At 44.0% G+C, this 22373-nt stretch overlaps 1 protein-coding gene across 1 annotated transcript in view; it reads left to right on the top strand.

Annotated features, from left to right (window-relative positions):
- LOC124788397 (arylsulfatase B-like) overlaps positions 1 to 22373 on the top strand; it is a 375465-nt gene that overhangs the window by 292144 nt on the left and 60948 nt on the right. The window contains 1 exon segment of the mRNA XM_047255663.1: positions 4890 to 5048. Within this exon segment, the coding sequence (XP_047111619.1) occupies positions 4890 to 5048 (159 nt within the window).

Here is a 22373-nt window from a genome sequence, read left to right as displayed (position 1 = left end):
TTTTTACTTCAATTTTACTGAATGGAACTCGCAATGTCTGCCATCACTTGTGCCCGAAATTCTTGCTCTGACATATACAGGGTGAGTCACCTAACATTACCGCTGGATATATTTCGTAAACCACATCAAATACTGACGAATCGATTCCACAGACCGAACGTGAGGAGAGGGCCTAGTGTAATTGGTTACTACAAACCATAAAAAAATGCACGGAACTTTAGGTTACAATGTAATTAACATTTTACAATGCAACAAACGGCACTGATTACGTATTTGTTTATATGTTCAGATGTGCTAACAAAACTAACGTGGTTCCATTTAAAAAACGTAGATTTGTGTTAAAAAACATACTGCCGTGCATTTTTGTATGGTCTGTATTAAACAATTACACTAGCCCCTCTCCTCACGTTCGGTCTGTGGAATCGTTTCGTCAGTATTTGATGTGGCTTACGAAATATATCCAGCGGTAACGTTAGTTGACTCACCCTGTATATACGCGGAAGAACAGGTTTGCACACCAGTAAGATCGACAAAGTGCATAGTGAAAGCAACTAGATGGATGTAAAGCATTAAAACTTCATAACTGGCTCCTCAAGGTAGTAAACTAATAACTCGCTCCTACACAATCAGTAATCACTATGCATTCCTACTAGGTAAAGTGGAAGACAACGGTGGTACCAGCTGGTGGAGCCTGAGGAGAGAGAGTATAGATGGTCGTATTTCCTTCGCTGTGCTTGCGAGCTGAACTAGAAAGGAAATGACAAGAAATGGTGCAACGTACGCACAGTACTGTGGCTTGCGAAATATTTTTGTAAATGTAGTTGTAGAGCGAAATTAATCTCAGGATCTTAGTGTCGATCGCACAAAAGGGAACTGTCTCACAGTTTGCATTTATGTCTCCATCCTAAGGTAGTAAATTTTGTCGTTAGATGTTTTTTGCTTCCAAAGCAACAAGATAAAGTTTCCCACCTCGATTAAATAGCATATCAATTTTGTTGTGATACAAATAATTAGGAAGTTTGATAATAAAACGTAATGACAGGTTAACTACAAAACTATCGCTCTGTTTCTTGCAATGAAAGCTATCGGGCGATCGCTGTGGCCTTCACGCGCTACTGCAGCAACCTGCGTCACATATAACTTAAATTATCTCATGGTAGAGAATCATGACAGAGTTCCGGTTTACGGCACATGAAAATATGATGTGCGGTTTTCTCAACATTACGTTTGCTTAATGTATTCGCCTAAACTTAGTAACTAAAAAGCTCCTACATATTGAAAATTCGCTAACGTCACTAGGAATTGGAATTTCGTACATTTCGCGTTTACCACTTTAAAAATTGATTACCTCACATAAAGGTAAAATAAAAACATACCGGTAGTACAGCTATTCCAGAAAATATTGATGTCCGTTCCATCTTTGTACATAGGAAAGTTCGTGAGTTTGAGCGAACGGATTAAATGCACGATTACGTGTGCCTTATGTGCAGGGCGTGGCAGCTCTGCTCCTAGCCTCCGCGTTTTCCTGAGGAAGAGTCAGTCCTGAAGTAATTTTGAACATAGAATTCAGCTAGAGGATACTGGAGAAAGTAGTCGGTTACAAGCTTACAGGGAAAAATGCCAACGATCGACAACAGCTGGACAGGAATTAGGATCCCCCTCAGTCGAGCCCCCACTTTCGGTAAATTTAAGGGAATAAGAATGCTTGACAAGACCGTCAATAAAGTAGTAGGCCTACAGCTAAGCATAGTTTGGGACCCGGCCTTCGGAAAGTTGAAACAGGCGCGTAACAGGATCTTTACCTTTCTAGCTTATCTGGCTCTGGAAGGCGTACTACTGACATCACAGAGAGTGGCATGGCCATATAATGACAACAGCATCGACGAATATACAACTGTTACCACATGACAAAGGCAGATGAGCACTCGCCAGAAAGCTCGAGGATAAATACGTGGGTGGAAGTTCGAGAAAATTTTATCAGGTTATATCTCCGTGAAACCGTGAACTCAGACAAAAGAATTTTTGTTTCACATGATGAGATAACCGACTGGTCTCATACTATTATTTTATTCTTAACTTTTGCTAATATGTTTTTATCTACATGGGAACTATTCACTAAGTCACCTACAATCTGTTTTGCATAATCTAGTCTTTGTCTGAAACTTCCTGGCAGATTAAAACTGTGTGCCGGACGGAGACTCGAACTCGGGACCTTTGCCTTTCGTGGGCAAGCAGAAGAGCTTCTATGAAGGGGCGTGAGTCGTGCTTCGGTAGCTCAGATGGTAGAGCACTTGCCCGCGAAAGGCAAAGGTCCCGAGTTCGAGTCGCGGTCGGGCACACAGTTTTAATCTGTCAGGAAGTTTCAGCTTATATGAAGTTTGGAAGGTATAAGACGAAGTACTGGCAGAATTGATGCTGTGAAGAAGTGTCGTGAGTCGTGCTTGGGTAGCTCAGATGGTAGAGCACTTGCCCGCGAAAGGCAAAGGCCCAGAGTTCGAATCTCGGTGCGGCAAAAATGGTTCAAATGGCTCTGAGCACTATGGGGCTCAACTTCTGAGGTCATTAGTCCCCTAGAGCTTAGAACTAGCTAAACCTAACTAAACTAAGGACGTCACACACATCCATGTCCGAGGCAGGATTCGAACCTGCAACCGTAGCGGTCAAGTGGTTCCAGACTGCAGCGCCTAGAACCGCACGGCCACTTCGGTCGGTGCGGCACACTGTTGTAATCTGCCAGGAAGTTTCATATCAGCGCACACTCCGCTACACACTGAAAATCTCATTCTGGAATAGTCTTTGCGGCACACAGTTGTAATCTGCCAGGAAGTTTCATATCAGCGCACACTCCGTTGCAGAGTGAAAATCTCATTTATGAATGGTCTCTGTCTGTTACCTTCACACAGATGGAAATGGGGAGTGTCACACCATGAAGATCTTGCCTAAACTTTGCCAATCTCGTACTCCAATATGTCCATGCCAATGTACAGTGGTAATTAAAATTTCATCATTGTGCGAGATTAGTTTTAACACAGAAAAAACATCAGTTGTACAGACTAAGAACGCTGTGCATACAAACTATGAGAATAAAAGTACTCGTACATATGAATGTAATGTGAAATTTACCATCAAGTACTGTGTTGTCAGTAGAGAAGTAGTAACAGCAGAATAAGCGAGTCAGGAGGGCTCACTGAATGCAATGTTGACTACTCACTAGATGTCACCTGAGTAACAAATTCATCAGGGACGTTTCAACCCTTCTAAAGCTGCTCAAGTCAACTATTGGAGAGGTGATAGTGAAGTGGAAACGGGACGGAACAAGCGCAACTAAACCAAGAGCAGCCAGTGCTCAAGTGCTGACGGACAGGGACCAGAGAGAACTGAGGATCATGGCTGTAAAAATCGCATGTAATCGGTGGAAAGAGTCGCTCCTGCGTTCCAAAGTGTTACCAGTAGTCAAATGGTTCAAATGGCTCTGAGCACTATGGGACCTAACATCTGCGGTCATCAGTCCCGTAGAACTTAGAACTACTTAAACCTAACCAACCCAAGGACATCGCGCACATCCATGCCCGAGACAGAACTCGAACCTGCGACCGTTACGGTAGCGCAGTTCCAGACTAAAGCGCCTAGAACCACTCGACCACACCGGCCGGCTACCAGTAGTCAATCTAGCACGAAGACTGCGCGCATCTAATTGGAAAGAGTGGGTTACAAAGTTCGAAAAGCTCGTCGTAAGCCAAACATCTCCGTAGTAAATGCTTAGTGACGGTCTGGATTGGTACATGGCTATAACTGGAGAAGAGTGATTTGGAATGATGAATCACGCCATTTGGCAGTCCGGGGGAAGGACCTTGGTTTCGTGAATGCCTGTAGAACTTTACCTACCGTTATCTGTAGTTTGTCAACGAAGTGCGGAGGGGTTGGTGTTAAGTTATGGGGCAGTTTTTCTTGGCTTCATCACTGCGCTCAAGAAAATGTGGAAGGATGTCAACACATTTTATGGTAATGTGTACTGCATGTAGTATAAGAACAGTTCGCAGATGACGATTGCTTGAAGAATAGCACGTTAGTCTACCTTGGCATAAAGTAGCATCTGTAAGGCAATTTTTTGTGACTAACAACAGTCCTGAAATGGATAGGCCTGCCTACAGTCCTCATGTGACACTATGGAACACTTTCGGGGTGAGTTAAAATATTGTCTTCGATCAAAACTCCAACGTGCAACATCACTACTCTTGAAGAAGAGTGCCTGCCATACCTGCACACCACTCTCACACCTTCACCGAAACTGTCCCCAGCAGAATTCAACCCATCATAAAGAAGAAGGCTAGACACATCCCATATTCATGTCCACTAATATGTGGCCGGATAGTTTTCATCGTATAGTGTATATTACTTGATGTCTACAACCACATAGGACTGTCAGTACAAATTTCCAAATTTCCCGTTTCTCTGAAGTGTCCCGTACTTACGAACAAGCCAGCCCGTACGTTGCAACTCTCTGAATCTGTCTCCACCACTGGACTGTCCAAATACTGGACTATGTATTTGCAACTTCACCGAAGTTAAGCACTGTCGGGAGTGGGCGGCACTTGGATGGGTGACCATTCGGGCCGCCATGCGCTGTTGCCATTTTTCGGGGTGCACTCAGCCTCGTAATGCCAGTTGAGGAGCTACTCGACCGAATAGCAGCGGCTCCGGTCAAGAATACCATCATAACGACCGGTAGAGCGGTGTGCTGACCACACGCCCCTCCTGTCCACATCCTCCGCTGCGGATGACACGGCGGTCGGATGGTCCCGATGGGCCAATTGTGAAGACGGAGTGCCTTATTTGCAACTGCTGCAATGAAATACTAGGGTAATGTGTAACGTACTTTCGTTTCACAGGGGGTGACGTGCGGTCTCTGGGCCGCCTGGACGGAGTGGACATGTGGCCATCGCTACTACGTGGTGGCACCAGCTTCCCGCGTCGTCATGTGCTCATCAACATCGACGACCGCGAGGGCTACGCCGCTCTGCGCGTCGGAAACTTAAAATACGTTAACGGTAAGGGTTGCGCTAATGCACTGTTGCTTAGTGTGTGAACTTATTTGTTCAACGGGCAATTTGCCTGCTCTTGTCGGTGGATGTGTGATTATATTACACTATGTTGACACTTCTGAGGAATGAATGACCCTTGAAGCGACATCCAGCTCTGGAAGGTACTCAGAGCTATATACACTACTGGCCATTAAAATTGCTACACCACGAAGATGACGTACTACAGACGCGAAATTTAACCGACAGGAAGGAGATGATGCGATATGCAGATGATTAGCTTTTCAGAGCATTCACACAAGGTTGGCGAAGGTGGCGACACCTACAGAGTGCTGACATGAGGAAAGTTTCCAACCGATTTCTCATACACAAACAGCAGTTGACCGGCGTTGCCTGGTGAAACGTTGTTGTGATGCCTCGTGTAAGAAGGAGCAATGCGTACCATCACGTTTCCGACTTTGATAAAGGTCGGATTGTAGCCTATCGGGATTGCGGTTTATCATATCGAGACATTGCTGCTCGCGTTGGTCGAGATCCAATGACTGTTAGCAGAATATGGAATCGGTGGGCTGAGGAGGGTAATACGGAACGCCGTGCTGAATCCCAACGGCCTCGTATCACTAGCAGTCGAGATGACAGGCATCTTATCCGCATGGCTGTTACGGAGCGTGCAACCACGTCTGAGTCAACAGATGGGGACGTTTGCAAGACAACAACCATCTGCACGAACAGTTCGACAACGTCTCCAGAAGCATGGACTATCAGCTCGGAGACCGTGGCTGAGGTTACCTTTGACGCTGCATCACAGAAAGGAGCACCTGCGATGGTCTACTCAACGACGAACTTGGGTGCAGGAATGGCAAAACGTCATTTTTTCGGATGAATCCAGGTTCTGTTTACAGCATCATGACGGTCGCATCCGTGTTTGGCGACATCGCGGTGAACGCACATTGGATGCGTGTATTCGTCATCGCCATACTGGCTATCACCCGGCGTGATGGTATGGGGTGCCATTGTTTACACGTCTCGGTCACCTCTTGTTCGCATTGACGGTACTTTGAACAGTGGACGTTACATTTCAGATGTGTTACGACCCTTGGCCCTACCCTGCATTCGATCCCTGCGAAACCCTACATTTCAGCAGGATAATGCACGACCGCATGTTTCAGGTCATGTACGGGCCTCTCTAGATGCAGAAAATGATCTGCTGCCCTGGCCAGCACATTCTCCAGATCTCTCACCAATTGAAAACGTCTGGTCAATGATGGCCCAGCAACTGGCTCGTCGCAATACGTCAATCACTACTCTTGACGAACTGTGGAATCGTGTTGAAGCTGCATGGGCAGTTGTACCTGTCGACGCCATCCAAGCTCTGTTTGACTCAATGCCCAGGCGTATCAAGGCCGTTATTACGGCCAGAGGTTGTTGTTCTGGGTACTGATTTCTGAGGATCCATCCACCCAAACTGCGTGAAAATATCAGTTCTAGTATAATATATTTGTCCAATGAGTACCCGTTTATCATCTGCATTTCTTCTTGTTGTAGAAATTGTAATGGCCAGTAATGTATGAATATGTCTGCGACCGTCCGCCCCGGTAGCTGAGTGGTCAGCGTGACAGACTGTCAATCCTAAGGGCCCGGGTTCGATTCCCGGCTGGGTCGGAGATTTTCTCCGCTCAGGGACTGGGTGTTGTGTTGTCCTAATCATCATCATTTCATCCCCATCGACACGCAGGTCGCCGAAGTGGCGGCAAATCGAAAGACCTGCACCAGGCGAACGGTCTACCCGACGGGAGGCCCTAGCCACACGACATTTCCATTTCCATGTCTGCGACCTAGTAAACAGAACGCTGCCTTATCTGTTTGCGAAAGTTTATGACACAGATCACGCTCGCGAATTATTTTCACTGCTTTACAGTGCACACCGATACCAGGCATCGGCTTTGTCCTGTCACTTCCTTACAATGCTGTGTACTCGAAAACTTCTTTGTCTTATTAAAACCAGATTGGTACTGGTAGACTTCTTTCCGGAAAAGATGTCCTCTTTGTCTGTGCTAGTTCTCTGTTTGCTCTATTTTTGCCAACGGCCTTGCCGCAGTGGTAACACCGTTTCCCATCGGATCACCGAAGTTAAGCGCTGTCGGGCAGGGTTAGCCCTTGGATGGGTGACCATCCGGGCTGTCGAACGCTGTTTGCAAGCCGGATGCACTCAGCCCTTGTGAGGCAAACTGAGGAGCTACTTGATTGAGAAGTAGCGGTTCCAGTCTCAGAACTGACATACGGCCGGGAGAGCGGTGTGCTGACCACATGCCCCTCCATATCCGCATCCAATGACGCCTGTGGGCTGCGGATGACACGGCGGCCAGTCGGTACCTTTCGGCCTTCATGGCCTGTCCGGGATGGGTTTAGTTTAGTTTAGTTTTAGTCCTCTTTTTGCGACCGCCTTTCTTCGTCTGTCATATGTTATTTTACTTCCAAGGTTGCATCATTCCTTCACTTTGTCACCTTTGTGGCTTCCAATTTTGATGTTAAAATTCTCACTAATCTAATTTCTGTCAGTCCTCATTAGTTTCATATTTCTTCAGTCTACTGCATATTCTGTGCTCAGCAGACTGCTCATTCCACTCAGGATGTCCTGTAATTCCTCCTCACTTAGACTGAAGACTAATGATTGTTTTTCTCATCTAAATTGTCACAGTATTAATTCGACGTCTAAAACACACACACACACACACACACACACACACACACACACACACAAATCTGACAAATCAGTCGGTAAGACGTGATTGTGAACTTTCAAATTAAATGTCCTAAGGCTATTTTCATGCCCAAAGACATGTGGCCCATAAATAACACGCTAAACAGGCAGCTACACTTCATTTTTAGTATTTTGGAGGAACATGAACATATCAATAACATGGATACACAGTGTTAATGTTCCAATTTAGTTAAGTGTTCGTTACGAACCGGCTTTCATTTTTAGACCTAAATTAGCGATGTGGCACATGACCAACCCTGTAACTGTGGAAAACACGTGTTGGGAAAAATACTACAGCCGGCCGCTGGTGGCCGAGCGGATCTAGGCGCTTCAGTCTGGAACCACGCGACCGCTACTGTCGCAGGTTCGAATCCTGCCTCGGGCATGGATGTGTGTGATGTCCTTAGGTTAGTTACGATTAAGTAGCTCTAAGTTCTAGGGGACTGATGACTTGAGATGTTAAGTCCCATAGTGCTCAGAGCCATTTGAACCATTTTTTAAAATACTACACAATATAGGAAAGTACATAAATAGGCAACCTAGATTTATCCCATGTAGTGGAAGGAAGTAATTAATGCCAGTTGTAGGTCTAAATTTGGTGTAATGCACAATGTCGCCTCATATCAAATATCTACACATCTAAATTTTTCTCTGATGCTTTTAAAGTGTTACAATGATATCTCCACATCTAAAATACCTAAAAGTAGCTGCTTATTCAATGTGAGGTTATGTTATTGGTGCTTCGTAATACAGACGATTACTATCTGTCCCTTTCTCAAATTTTCAATAACGTTTCACCTTCGTGAGCACTATTTCATACGCTATGAAGATACTGAGTTACACTACAGAATGCCATCAACATTCTAATTTTTATTTGCATTTGCACTGTGTCTAGTAGAAATAATGTGCAAAACGAACTTCTGAAAAATCTGCAATCTTTACCAGCTGAAAATGTGATGCCAAGGCTCTCTGAATTTGTATTTAAAATTATCAACTACAAAATAGCATAGAAAACCGAATTGAAATACAAGAATCTAAGTATAAGAACACACAACATATCAAAAAGACAAATAAACAAAAAGGAATTTTGGAACTTATACACATTACACATGTCAGCCAAACATTACAGTGACCCCATGCTAGCGTATCAACTTCATGTTGCAATTTAAAACTTTACATGTACTGATGTTACACAGCAGAGACCAAGCGACACTTCGATAGTATGGCGTATTGAACAGTATTAATAGACATCCGTGTAGATAAGGAACAAGCTTCTGATATAGTCCAGTGGCACGTCTTCCTTTTACATTTTCCCAGTTTTCCAGTGTTTCTCTAATTAAATGAAACTGATTGGAATAGGTCATTTCGCCTAAGTGAAAGCCTAGGGGTTAGTTCAAACATACTATCCAATACCTAATATTCCACAAAAAACTTACGAAGAAATCACCATTCTTCCCAAACGTATGCAGTGTCTACCCTATTACTGCAATTATGCTCCTGCACGAAACACCCAATTTAAAAAAAATTTAAGGCAGGTGCACCAGTTCAGTTCAAGAAACAACAACTAAAACAAAGTCACAAACAACACTCAAAGACAAAAATAAAACAATATCTACGCAGAAATATTTCTGGGTGTAAACAAGGTATACCACAATAAAAATTACATATGAGAATCATCTTTGTCATAAAAATTACCTGTTTGTTCCTTACACCGAAAAGGAAAGAGCCAGTCGTCTTCTGTAGCGGTCAGAAGTCCATTGCCACTTAAAAGAAAAGTCGCCATGGTCACTGACTCGCCATATGCTGTACAAAACATAAGGATTCTGTGATAAAATTAACTTCAGAACTTCTATTTTATCTTTGAACACTTTATAAAAAACTTTTATAGAATTACTTCAATTGGTCAGATTGGAAATGAGAAAGAACTTAGACTCGTTACTCAGTATTTCCAAAGCTTGAAATTATAGATACAAATATTCTAACTACGTTCAAGAAATTTACATGTATCATGCTTTCCGTGGATTCTCTATTGAATTTTCTGCACAGGAACATAATTTAGCAAGGTCCCTCCTCAACATACTTTAGAGTATGAAAATGATTCAGAAAAATCATGTATCTTCTTCCCTGATCCAACATCCACTTTCAACCACTTCAGTCGACTACTGACCGCACTTCCACAGTGTACTGCATTCCTGCTTACATCTGTGCCAATAAATAAAACAGTCAATAAGGCCAGATGAGAAAATATAGATGTATTGGTGAACATTTTCGATTTATTGAGCCATCGGCCTTTTGACTCGTTTAACGTGTCCCACGAAGAATTCCTCTTTTGTGCCAAACTCTTCATTTCAGATTATCAAATGGTTCCAATGGTTCTGAGCACTATGAGACTTAACATCTGAGGTCATCAGTCCCCTATAACTTAGAACTACTTAAACCTAACTAACCTAAGGACATCACACACATCCATGCCTGAGGCAGGATTCGAACCTGCGACCATAATGGTCACTCGGTTCCAGACTGAAGTGTCTAGAACCGCTAAGTCACTGCGGCCGGCTCAGAGTGTCACTTCGACATTATTGTCTAGATTATTTGTTGACGTATTTTGGCTTCTGTCATCCCATACAGGTTTTATACTCTGCCACTCCCTTTAGTACCCTGGAAGCTATTTCCTGATACCTAACACACCTCATGTCCGCCCCTGGTAGCTGAGTGGTCAGCGGGACGAAATGTCATACCTAATGGCCCGGGTTCGATTCCCGGCTGGGTCGGAGATTTTCTCCGCTCAGCAACTGGATGTTGTGTAGTCCTTATCATCATTTCATCCACATCGCAACGCAAGTCACCGAAGTGGCGTCAGGTCGAAGGACTTGCACCAGGAGAACGATCTACCGACGGGAGGCCCTAGCCACACTGCATTTACACTTCCATATCTCATGTTCTTTTACCACCTTACGTCTTGTCAGTGTTTTCCTTTTTTTTTTCTTCGCTGATACTGCGGAGAACCCCCTCATTCCTTATCAGTACATCTAATTTTCAACATCCTCCTGTATCACAATTTCTCAATTCCATTCCTGTTTCCCAAAAGACCATGATTCACTACTGTACAATCTGCTGTGTCCCAGACGTACGTTTTGAGAACCTTGTTCCTCAAATTGAGGCCTATGTTTGATACCAGCAGAACACTTCGGGCCAGGAATTCTCCGTTTCCCTGTGCTGATCCGTTATTTATGTACACGTTGTTGACCATGAAATGTTATTCTTCTTCCAAGGGAGCAGAATCTCTAACTGCATCTAGTGCGTGCTCCCCATCTTAGACGTTAAATTTCTCGCCGTTGTTATTTCTGTTACCTCTCGTTACTTTCGGCTTTTTTCGGTTTACTCTGAATCCATATTCTGAACTGTGTAAGCTGGTCATTGCTTTCATTCCTATAACTGTTCTTCAATTTCACCGACGCCATAAGCGAATCTTAGCATTTATATCTTTCACCCTAATTTTAGTCATACTCCTGAACTCCTCTGTCATTTCCGTCATCGTAACTTAGATATAGAAATTGAGGAGCAGAGAGCAAAGACTGCATCCCCGTTTCACAGACTTCTGAGTACGAGAACCCTGTTCTTGGTCTTATTGTTCCCTTTTGGTTGTTGTACATATTGGGCATCACTCATTTCTATCCACAGCTAACTCCCATTTTCTCGTGATTTCGAAAGCCTAGCGCCATTTTGCATAGTCGAATGATTTTCCTAGATCGAGGGGTTCAATGAACGTATAAAGATATTCCTTAAGTCTTGCATCTATTATCGAGTACAACGTCAGAACAGCCTAGGCTGTGCCTTTACCTTTCCTAAAGCCAAACTTATTATCATCTGACACATCCTCTCATTCGTCTGTATATTATTCTTGTCCGCAGCTTGAATCAGCGTAGGTATACGTTACATAGTAGAACTTGAGAGGACACCCATGGTAAACGAGCGATCGTGGGGCAATGTAACTTCCTGGAAACATTTGTATAACGTATAAACCATTGGAAGAAACTCATTTTAATTTCCTCATGAGCGGGTGGAACATCCCCTTGAATAATTATGAATAACTGTGTTGGTAAACTTATACGTTATTTGATTATAAAACAGCTGAGCAAAACTCAACGTACTCAAATAGTTTTCTCTTTACTTATTCTGATCATTACCAAACTGACACACAATATTCTTAGCGCAACGCAGTCTGACGTTCAGTAATCAATACAAAAGGATGGCCCTGACTAATAATAAACTACACCTTTCTTCAATCACTTACCTCACAAAAATCTTGGTTACGCGAACTACTGCAATACAGCGAGCGCCAATACTGCCAGCTAAATAAAAGATTCTAATTACTGAAGGCACTAACTACTGATAGGAATAGTTAGCCAACGAAATATTTTGATAGAGAACAATGTATTTACCTTAATAATGTTCAAAAGTCATCATATATATATATATATGCCCTGGCGGGCACACGTCCAGATCATCCGCTTATAGTAACATCTCAAAACTCTGGCATCTCTCTCTCCACATCCACCACTGCTGGCGGCTCACCTCCAACTGCACAACGCTACGCGCTGTTCACATCCAACTGCCCAACACTACACTAGTGAATATTTCAACAATGAGTCCAACCAGCCACAGACTGCACACAGCGCAGTCAGCGATTTTCATACAGAGCACTACGTGGCGTTACCGACATAAAAACCTAAACAGCCTACTTACACGGGTAAAGTTTGTTCATTGCGTACCATGTTTACTTCCAAGGCTACAAACGTTCCTCGGTGTAACGACCATCTGTATCCGCGACAGTCTGGAACCGTACCACAGACTCCTTTTGACAACTGTTCGTAGCATGTTTCGAATGATGGACAATAGAACGATCAGATGTGGTCGTACGTCTCGTGCACTGCTTGAAGACAGTACATTGCGTCCAGCATTGTCAGCCATGGCAACAGTAACTTCTTCAACAATTTGTGGCGTAATTTGCCTTCGGCCTCTTCGAGGAGCGATTCCCAAATCGCCAGTTAATTCGAACATCTGAATCACGTTCCTCAATCCCACCGCAGAAAGAGGATTGGTCGATATTCCTTTAATGCGCCGACACTCGCAAACAGCTGCAGCTGTTGTTTCGACAATACGGAGACCCATGTTGACGGCCTGCAACTGCAATGCACACTGTCTCTATGTCTCAACCCTACGTCACCGTACCTGTGCCGGCGCCTAATTGCAAGTCATGAAATTAACACTCCTAAAAGCACAAATGCTGCAGCACACACTCTGAACATCCAAACATATTACAAAATAGGATGTATGTATGAGTGTGTATGTATCCCACATTACCTCCTAAGCCACTGGATCTACTTCAACCACGCTTGGTACACATAACCCTTACTGCTAGACAACAATTGCTGTCGGCGTAAGAACCACCTAACTGTCATTGTTCAGGAGATATGACGCTATAAACACTGAGATTTGTGAAAAATTGTTATATTGTGCATGGCGATAAGTTTATTACTTCTTTTCTACTAATTCCATTCGAAACATATTTTGCAGAGAGTATCCACACGTGTAGCTCAATGACCTGCAAAATTATATCATTGTCTCACACATAGATTAGGAGATACGACGTCATAAACACTGAGATGTGTGAAAAACTATGGCATTGCACGTGACGTTTAAGATAAATACTTTTTGCTACTAAGTCTATCAGCAACGTATTTCGCAGACAGTATCCACATATGCTGCTGAATGTATCAACGTAAATACATCATCGTCTGGCACAAAGAGTGACAATTATGACGATATAAACACAGATCTGTGAAAAAAAAATTGCGCTAAGACATTCTTACAGTGGAGTCAACTTAAGGGAATCCCTGACATCCGGCAGCGCATTTGAGAGGTTTCAGCTAGGAAGCACAAACGGCTACAGGTGATTAACAATAGCCGTGTATAGAGCCATGAAGAGACTTTGCCTTAGAGATGTTTACAAAGCCGCATTGCAGACACGCGCAGGAGCTGCGCCCACCTTACAGAAACCCTCTGGGATCATCACACACAGGGAGCCTACTGCATAATTTCAATGGTGTTTTCACGAATACATGGAAATGAAACTTTTTCCATATTTCACTGCAGTTAATTTTTAGTGTTGCACGCCTCAGTCGATTGAAACGGAGCGCTCATATGATGCCTATGTTGTCTGTCTGATAAAAACAGTTTTATTCTCAGGAACGCGTAGAGGTAGCGTATTGAAATGTCACATACTGATGTCAATGGCCCCTTAGTGTTGAAAAAACTTGAAGCTTCTTAGTCAGTGTATTCAAAAGATACGGTCATTTACGTCACATGTTTTAATACTCGAAAACTAATTCATCAAAACCTACAGAGTATTTGCCGCTAGCCTAGAATCACGAAATTTGGCAAGAAGGAAAGTTTCACAGTACAACAAAAGGAAATAATCCGAAAACTGTAAATCTCCAATAATATCACACGAAAAACCAATTGTTTCGTCATATCTAATCTGACGGTCTCTCCGTGCGTCTGTTTTTCGCAGGGACGGGTCGACGTATCAAGTTTACAGTTACGTCACATACTAAAGTCTATGGTCTCTTGACGGTATAATAACCGTTAGCTCCCAAGTCAATGCAATCAAAAGGTAGGGCCATTTATGACGCATGTTTTGATACTCGCAAACTCACTCATCAAAACCAATGGCGTACTTGCCGTTGATCGGTAATGGTAAAATTTGGCAAGCAGTAAAGTTTCACAGTAGAAGTAAATGACAAAACTCGAAAATATTTGATCTGTAAGTGCATCACGCGAAAAAAATATTTCTTTCTTCATTTGTTGTGTGACTTGAAATTAAAACAGTCAGTAATTCCACATTCAGCCTGACTGGGTCGCAATGGTAAAAATCGAACATCAGGCAAAGAATGACTTTATAGCTCATATGATACGTTTCGGAAGTTATCCATCATCAGGTATTCAGGAGCAGCCTAGTCTAAAACAAACGTAGGCATTCGAGGCCGTCTGCAGAACAATTCTACTGCAACTAATGCACATTTCGCGTGAGGGTCACGAAGATAAGCGAAACTGAGGCTCGTATGGAGATACATAGGCAGTCGTTTTTCCCTCGAGAGGAAATGGTAGCGGTGGCACGTTGTACCCTCCTCCATGCATCGTACGCTGGCTTGCGAAATATGTATGTAAATGTTGGTATAGAAATGCTAGAGTGGCAAACCTTAGTTACTTTGGATAGCTTAAATTCTCATCAGCGTGAACACCCACATATTTTGAAGTTTCCAGTATATTATCTCTACATGTGGAGAATTGAGTACGTTGTGTCGTTTTGAAACTGAGAGTGAAACTATTCGCAGAAGTCGGAGGGTACCCTGTACCACTGCTACTCATTTCCTTTCTTGCTCCACTCGTAAACGGAGCAGAGGAAAAGCAACTGTCTATCTGCCTCCATGTGAGCGCTAATTTCTCGTATGTTATGTTCGTGGTCCACACGCGCGATGTGTATTGGAAGCAGCAGAATGATTTTGAAAAGTCAGCTTCAAATTCCGGTTCTCTAAATTCTCTCAATAGCGTTCGTCAAAAGAACGTCACCTTCCCTCCAGGGATTCCCATTTGAGTTCCCGAAGCATCTCTGCAACACTTGCGTTTTTGTTCGAACCTGCGAGCAACAAATCTAGCAGCCCGCGTCTGATCCGCTTGGACGTCTTCCTTTAACCCCACCGAATGCGGATCCCAAATACTCGAGAAGTACTCAAGAATAGGACGCAGCAGAGTCCTATAAAGCAATCTCCTTAAAATGTGGACCACGCTTTCCCAAAATTCTCCCACTAAACCGAGGTCCACTTTCTCCTTTCACACTACAATCCTGCCCGTTCCATTTCATTTCGCTTTAAAACGTTATGTCCAGATATTTTATCGATCTGACTGTGTCAAGTACCACGCTGCTAATGCCCCAGGAGAACATCACGGGATTGTTTTTCCTACTCATCGGCATTAACTTATATTTTTCTAAATTTAGAGCTAGCGTCCAGTTATCACACCGACCACAAATTTTGTCCGAGTCATCTTGTATCATCCTTCCCGTGCACCACAGCATCATCAGCCCACAACCACACGTTGCTGCCCACCGTGTCCGCCAGGTGATTTATGTGCATCTTGTTCCCTTCGATACACATCTGGGAACCTACTCCAGTTGCTCGAACCGTCGTTAAAAGTCTACAATGGGGTATCGTGTCAAATGATTTCGGAAATCTAGAAATATGGACTCTCCTGTTGCCCTTCGTCCATAGTTCGCAGTACATCATATGAAAAAGGGCAAGATGTTCACTAAACCGTGCTCATTCGCGGACGTCGGGTGTTCGGTCTCACGGAAATTTATTACATTCGAACTCAGAATATGTTCAAGAATCCTACAGCATCCGATGTTAAGGACAACAGTCTCTAATGTAGCAGGTCGGTTCTTTCACCCTTCTTAATTACAGGAGTCACCTGCGTCTTTTTTCCAGCAGGTCGAGACCTTCCACCAGGCTGGAGTTTCGCAGTAAATGCAGGCTAATTAAGGACCTAGTGCCGTAGAGCACTCTTCGTAAAACAGAACTGGGATTCTGTCCGAAACTGGTACCTCATTTGCGTTCAACTGTGTCAGTTGTTTCTCTACGCTGTGGGTATTTATTACCATGTCGTCCACATGTCAGTCACTTCGATGGTAAAACGACGGTGTGTTTGTACGATTCTCCTGCGTGAACGATTTCTTAAACGCGAAATTTAAAACTCAGGCTTTAGTTTTGCTCTCTTCAAATGCCACACCAGACTGCTCAACAAGCGACTGCATGGACGGGTCAGACACGCTTAGTGATTTTACTACGTAGGACCAGAATTGTTTCGGCTTCTCTGTAAGATCTTTTGCTAAGGTATGACGGTGGTACTAGTTATATGCTTCGTGCATCTCTACTAAAGTTTGCCTGTGCTCATTTTCTCGTTCTCTTTTGAACGAAGAGTGCGACAGCCTTTGATTCCTGAGAAATTTTCCGAATTTCGATGTCAAATCATTTCTTGAATCGCTATTTGGATCGATTACATTACTAGCGTCGTCTCCAAAATGAACTAATTCTGCTTTTTGTATATTAATCGCAAGGTCGGTATCATACGAGGGTTGGAACTTAAATAGTGGCAACTATTTATTCACAACCTATACAAAAGAGCTAAATGTTTGCACCTATAACTGTCCTTCAAAGTAGTCACATGCGTTGTGTAGAACCCGTTCCCAGCGATGTGGAAGTCGTAGCATACTGTTAGCAGAGCCTGTTCTTTTGATGGTGCGAATGGAGCGGTCCACTGCCTGTCGAATCTCTGGAACAGTTCTGAAGTTAGTGCCACGAAGTGGTTGCCTCATCTTCGGAATCAAACCAAAGTCACAAGGATATAAGTCTGCGGAGTATGGCGGACGGTACAGTACATCCCACTCTCATCGACTGAACAGAGCACTGTCGTGAAAAATGATGGGTGGGTTGCGTAGAAAGTGTAGCCGCTTCTTCCGCAAAGCTGGTCGCAGGTGATGCTCCAAAAACGAAAATTAATACTGTGCATTGACGGTCTGCCGTGGAGGAACGTAATGCATTAGGATAATACCATCAGAGTCGTATACGAGAATCACCATAACTTTCACCATACTGGGGCTCTGACGCACTTTCGACTTTACCGGTGACCCATAAATACGCCACTCGTTGGATTGGCGTCTCAGATTTAGCTGGTATGATGTGGCCCACGTCTCATCCAGTGCCACGATACGGCGTAAGAAAGCCTCTCCTTCGCGCTGATGTCCCTCCAAGTGCGTCTGAGCAACGTCGTAACGCATACATTTCTGCATTCCCATCAAGTCATTCGGAACCTATCGTGATGCAATTTTTCAAATGCCCAGGTGTTCCTTCACGATGTGAAGCACAGACGTATGCGCTAGTCCGGTTTCGTGGGCGAGCTCACGAATCGTATGTCATCGATCACTGTCCACTACCGCGGCAACAGCATGCACTTCTTCTTCAGAGATGCTAGGACGACCTGCCAGATGCATGTGTGCCACAGTTTGCGACCTTCGTTGAAGGCTATTACCCAGCGTGCCATTGCTCTGTACGGCAATGCGGATTCCCCGCACGCCTATTGAAGATCTTGATGACACTGTCGTGCTGTACAACCTCTGGCGCGTTCAATCTTGATCCAACATAGAGGCACCGTTACGATGGACCGCTCGCTCACAAGTGACTGTGTTTCCCTCTATCGTGCGCACGCCGGTGACGTGGGACGGGAGAGTCCATTCGCTCGGAGGTAAGGTAGGTATGTCAACAACGTGACATACCTACACACACATCACAATATACATAAATGACCTTGTGGATGACATCAGAAGTTCACTGAGGCTTTTTGCGGATGATGCTGTGGTGTATCGAGAGGTTGTAACAATGGAAAATTGTACTGAAATGCAGGAGGATCTGCAGCGAATTGACGCATGGTGCAGGGAATGGCAATTGAATCTCAATGTAGACAAGTGTAATGTGCTGCGAATACATAGAAAGATAGATCCTTTATCATTTAGCTACAAAATAGCAGGTCAGCAACTGGAAGCAGTTAATACCATAAATTATCTGGGAGTACGCATTAGGAGTGATTTAAAATGGAATGATCATACAATGTTGATCGTCGGTAAAGCAGATGCCAGACTGAGATTCATTGGAAGAATCCTAAGGAAATGCAATCCGAAAACAAAGGATGTAGGTTACAGTACGCTTGTTCGCCCACTGCTTGAATACTGCTCAGCAGTGTGGGATCCGTACCAGATAGGGTTGATAGAAGATATAGAGAAGATCCAACGGAGAGCAGCGCGCTTCGTTACAGGATCATTTAGTCATCGTGAAAGCGTTACGGAGATGATAGATAAACTCCAGTGGAAGACTCTGCAGGAGAGACGCTCAGTAGCTCGGTACGGGCTTTTGTCAAAGTTTCGAGAACATACCTTCACCGAAGAGTCAAGCAGTATATTGCTCCCTCCTACGTATATCTCGCGAAGAGGCCATGAGGATAAAATCAGAGAGATTAGAGCCCACACAGAGGCATGCCGACAATCCTTCTTTCCACGAACAATATGAGAATGGAATAGAAGGGAGAACCGATAGAGGTACTCAAGGTACCCTCCGCCACACACCGTCAGGTGGCTTGTGCAGTATGGATGTAGATGTAGATGTAGACGTGTGCTATCAGCGACAATAGCAGATTCCATTGGATAGTGTCTCCACAGCAGTGTTGCCACTATTTAGCTACGTACGGGAGAAACAAAAGTGGCCCTGGTATTGAACCTTATGGTACTCCATACGCGTTGTCACCGCACTCAGGAGAATCTTCCCTGCGTACGGTCTATGAATTATTAACTGCAGATTTCTTGTTGGTAGATGTCAAAACATCCACGTGACAGATGAACAGCAAGAATTAACATTTTCGGTGCAGGAAACGTTAGCCTATGTGAAAGTTAAGAAGAGTACGAAATTTTTTGTTGTGCCAGTGCCGTAGGCGAAAGCGGAAGTGGAGTCGTGTTGACACCGTCGCGGTTCGCCGACCGGAGGTACTTGTGCGGAGGTTGCACAAAGGCGACGGACGGCGCGGGAGCCGGGGATTTCTTCCGACAGCGGCGGAGCCACTCTTGCGTGGCTGCGGCTGCGCTGGCGTGAGGGCGACGCGGCGCTACACCGGCGGGGCGGCTGCGAGCCGGCAGGGCTGTCGGGTTGGGAAAACGGCGGGGCCCACATGGGCGCCGGCCTGGAACGCCGCACCGCCCTACACCACCACACGGTGCGCGCCTACTGTCCAGCAATGCCCGCCGTGACCTCTACACACTACATTCGATTCTGACGTCACCAGTCAAAGGCTCGCTCACTCACTCTCTCACGCTATCTGCCGTGTCCAACATTAATATACGAAGTGGTTATAATCAAAATTTCTGCTACTTGAGATAGTGGAGTCGGAAAACTAATCACCGCCTGGTTATCCAAATTTATAAGAATGACTACCTACAAATGCGGCGTTGCTCGGGCATTCACCTTGCCAATTTTCTATTAGAAACGACCACAAAAAATTGGCCAGGTGCGAGAAGTACTTGTGCAAGGAGAGTTCCTTACAAACTTCATTATCTATAGAGGGTGAACATTAATAAAATCGACAGACTGCAGATACGGATTCCTCACAGGGAATGGAGGGAACAACGTTTCATGAACATGCGTCTGGAAATGGACGGTGTGCGTGGAACGACAACAAACCGTCCCGGAACAGAATAGAGCTCCATCGCTTCTACGTCATAGCAGATGTTCAAAGTGGCCTCCAGCGGACTGCAGCTGACTGGGGTTGTAGTGTTTGTCATGCAGGATACACATAATCGTACTTCGGCTAACACCATGTTCGTGAGCCACTTACTTGACTGGAGCTTGTTCTAGGGTTCGTCTCAATATCTTATAGAACCCAGTCATCCAAATCTGGTGTACGCACGGTCCTCCGTCACCTGTACGATCGTCTGTCTCAAAGGATCCATAATGTTTTGCGATATCTTTGGTGTCTGTGACGGTACTTATTCTGGTGTAGCCGTGCTGCCTCTCTACGTTTTCCATATGCTTCACCTTACAGAAACATCTCAGCTTGTTCCTGACGTAAATAACGCACCATTCTGCTGTTTATAGTACGCTGCGTCAATCACAAAGCTCGCAACAAGCAAGTAACACAATGCACGTGGTCAGAGGAACCGTCATTCGTCAGCGCCACCTGCCATGGCAACGATACATTTCCGGACACATGATCGTAGAACTTTTTTCTTCCATTTCCAGTCAGGAATCCGTCCCTGGAGTTTGACGTTTTTATTAGACAGTTCATCCTTTCCGGTAATGGAGACCATTATCGGCTATTATTAATAGTGGCAAGGTAGTGGCCCTAGGAATTCAAAGATTTGTGAGAACGTCTTAATTTCAATAATATGAATGTGGCATAATTTCATGCAGGAGGATGGCTACAATTTATATAATAATCAGCAGTTCTCCGTTCAAGCTGACCATGTCGCAATGATAAAAGTCAAACATCAGGCAAGGAGCGACTTTATTGCCCATATGACGCGTTTCGCAATTCATCCACCATCATATTTTCAAGAGACTTTACTGCACATAGATGTAGCGTTTCAAGTTGTATGTGAAACTTGTACCCCTTGACAATAACGTCGCCTTCCCTTCAGGAATTCCCATTTGATACCTTGGAACGTGTCTGTAATCAATTCAGCTATTAGGAAGAGCCAAATTACTAGGTTAACGTATTTTGTGTAGATTCAAGCAATACTGTCATGTGGAATAAGAATAATTCTAAGAAGCAAAATCTTGGAAACTCAAAAACGTGTTGTACGAAAACTATATGCTGCTGATCCACGTTCATTTAGTAGACACCCGTTTCAGGAGGAACGCATTTTCGATACTGCTTCACAGTCTTATTCACTCATGAAGTGTATTATCAATTACCCATTACAAATCAAAAGTAACAATAACTTACGTATTTACAATACGAGAAGAAAAACGTGAGTCGTTATTCCACATTATTTTTGCCTTTAGAACTGAAAGGCGTGCACAATGCTGCCACGAAAACCTTTGATCACTTACCGAATAACTCAAAATATCTGACAAAAAGCAAAGTTAAATATAAAAACTAACAGAGAAAGTTTCTCCCTGACACCTCCTTCAGTCCCGCAGAAGAATATCTATTTCTGTAATCTGCTAAAAATTGTATGTAGGTATTACTAATTCGCCACTGTCTTAAGAAACATTTTTAAAAAGATGAAAGGAAACGCTTTTAAATGGTCATCATGTAACAATGTCGGCACGCACGCGGCAACATGCGCTATATATGTTACAAAACGTCGTGCATAAAAGAGAGGTTCTTCAAGGGCTCATACGTCGTGTTCTGTTGGCGACAGACGGTAGGATCTAATCTTTTGGATAGCCCTTGAGCTAGGGACCATTCCTGTACCCAGCAGAAGAACCATCTTAGTGTCACTATCCTACAATACACGGTCAAAGTACGAACGCCCATACCTTCCACCGCTTAGGCAATTGGAGAAAATCGGTTGGCTCATTTTTAATTTGATGTCGTCTATGGTGAACCTTAAGATGCTTATTGAGGCACCATTACTTCATGGGTGATTCCTTAGAAAATCCCCAAAAATGTGTTTTTACCATTTTTCCGTATCAAAACCGAGCCGCAGATTCAAAGACGGCTATTCAAACTAAATATGGTTACACAGTCAGTTTTAGCCCTGACGACGATCATGGAGGTAGTGGTCGAAAGCTTGGAGTTTTATCCTGAACTGACGCGGCATGTAGACAGAGAGATTTCTTATTCATTCAGAGTAAATGATTGAAATATTTACGATGTATTCTTAAGATTCCGATCTCGAAGAAAATGTGAATTTTATTGATATCTTCATCTGTTTCACTGGTACAGAGATTCATATTTACCCTAGTTGC

The sequence above is a fragment of the Schistocerca piceifrons genome, chromosome 3 (assembly GCF_021461385.2).
Source record: "Schistocerca piceifrons isolate TAMUIC-IGC-003096 chromosome 3, iqSchPice1.1, whole genome shotgun sequence".
In the NCBI taxonomy this organism is placed as follows: Eukaryota; Metazoa; Arthropoda; class Insecta; order Orthoptera; family Acrididae; genus Schistocerca; species Schistocerca piceifrons.
Note: the sequence above shows the minus strand (reverse complement) of the source record. Positions and strands in the feature narration are given on the sequence as shown.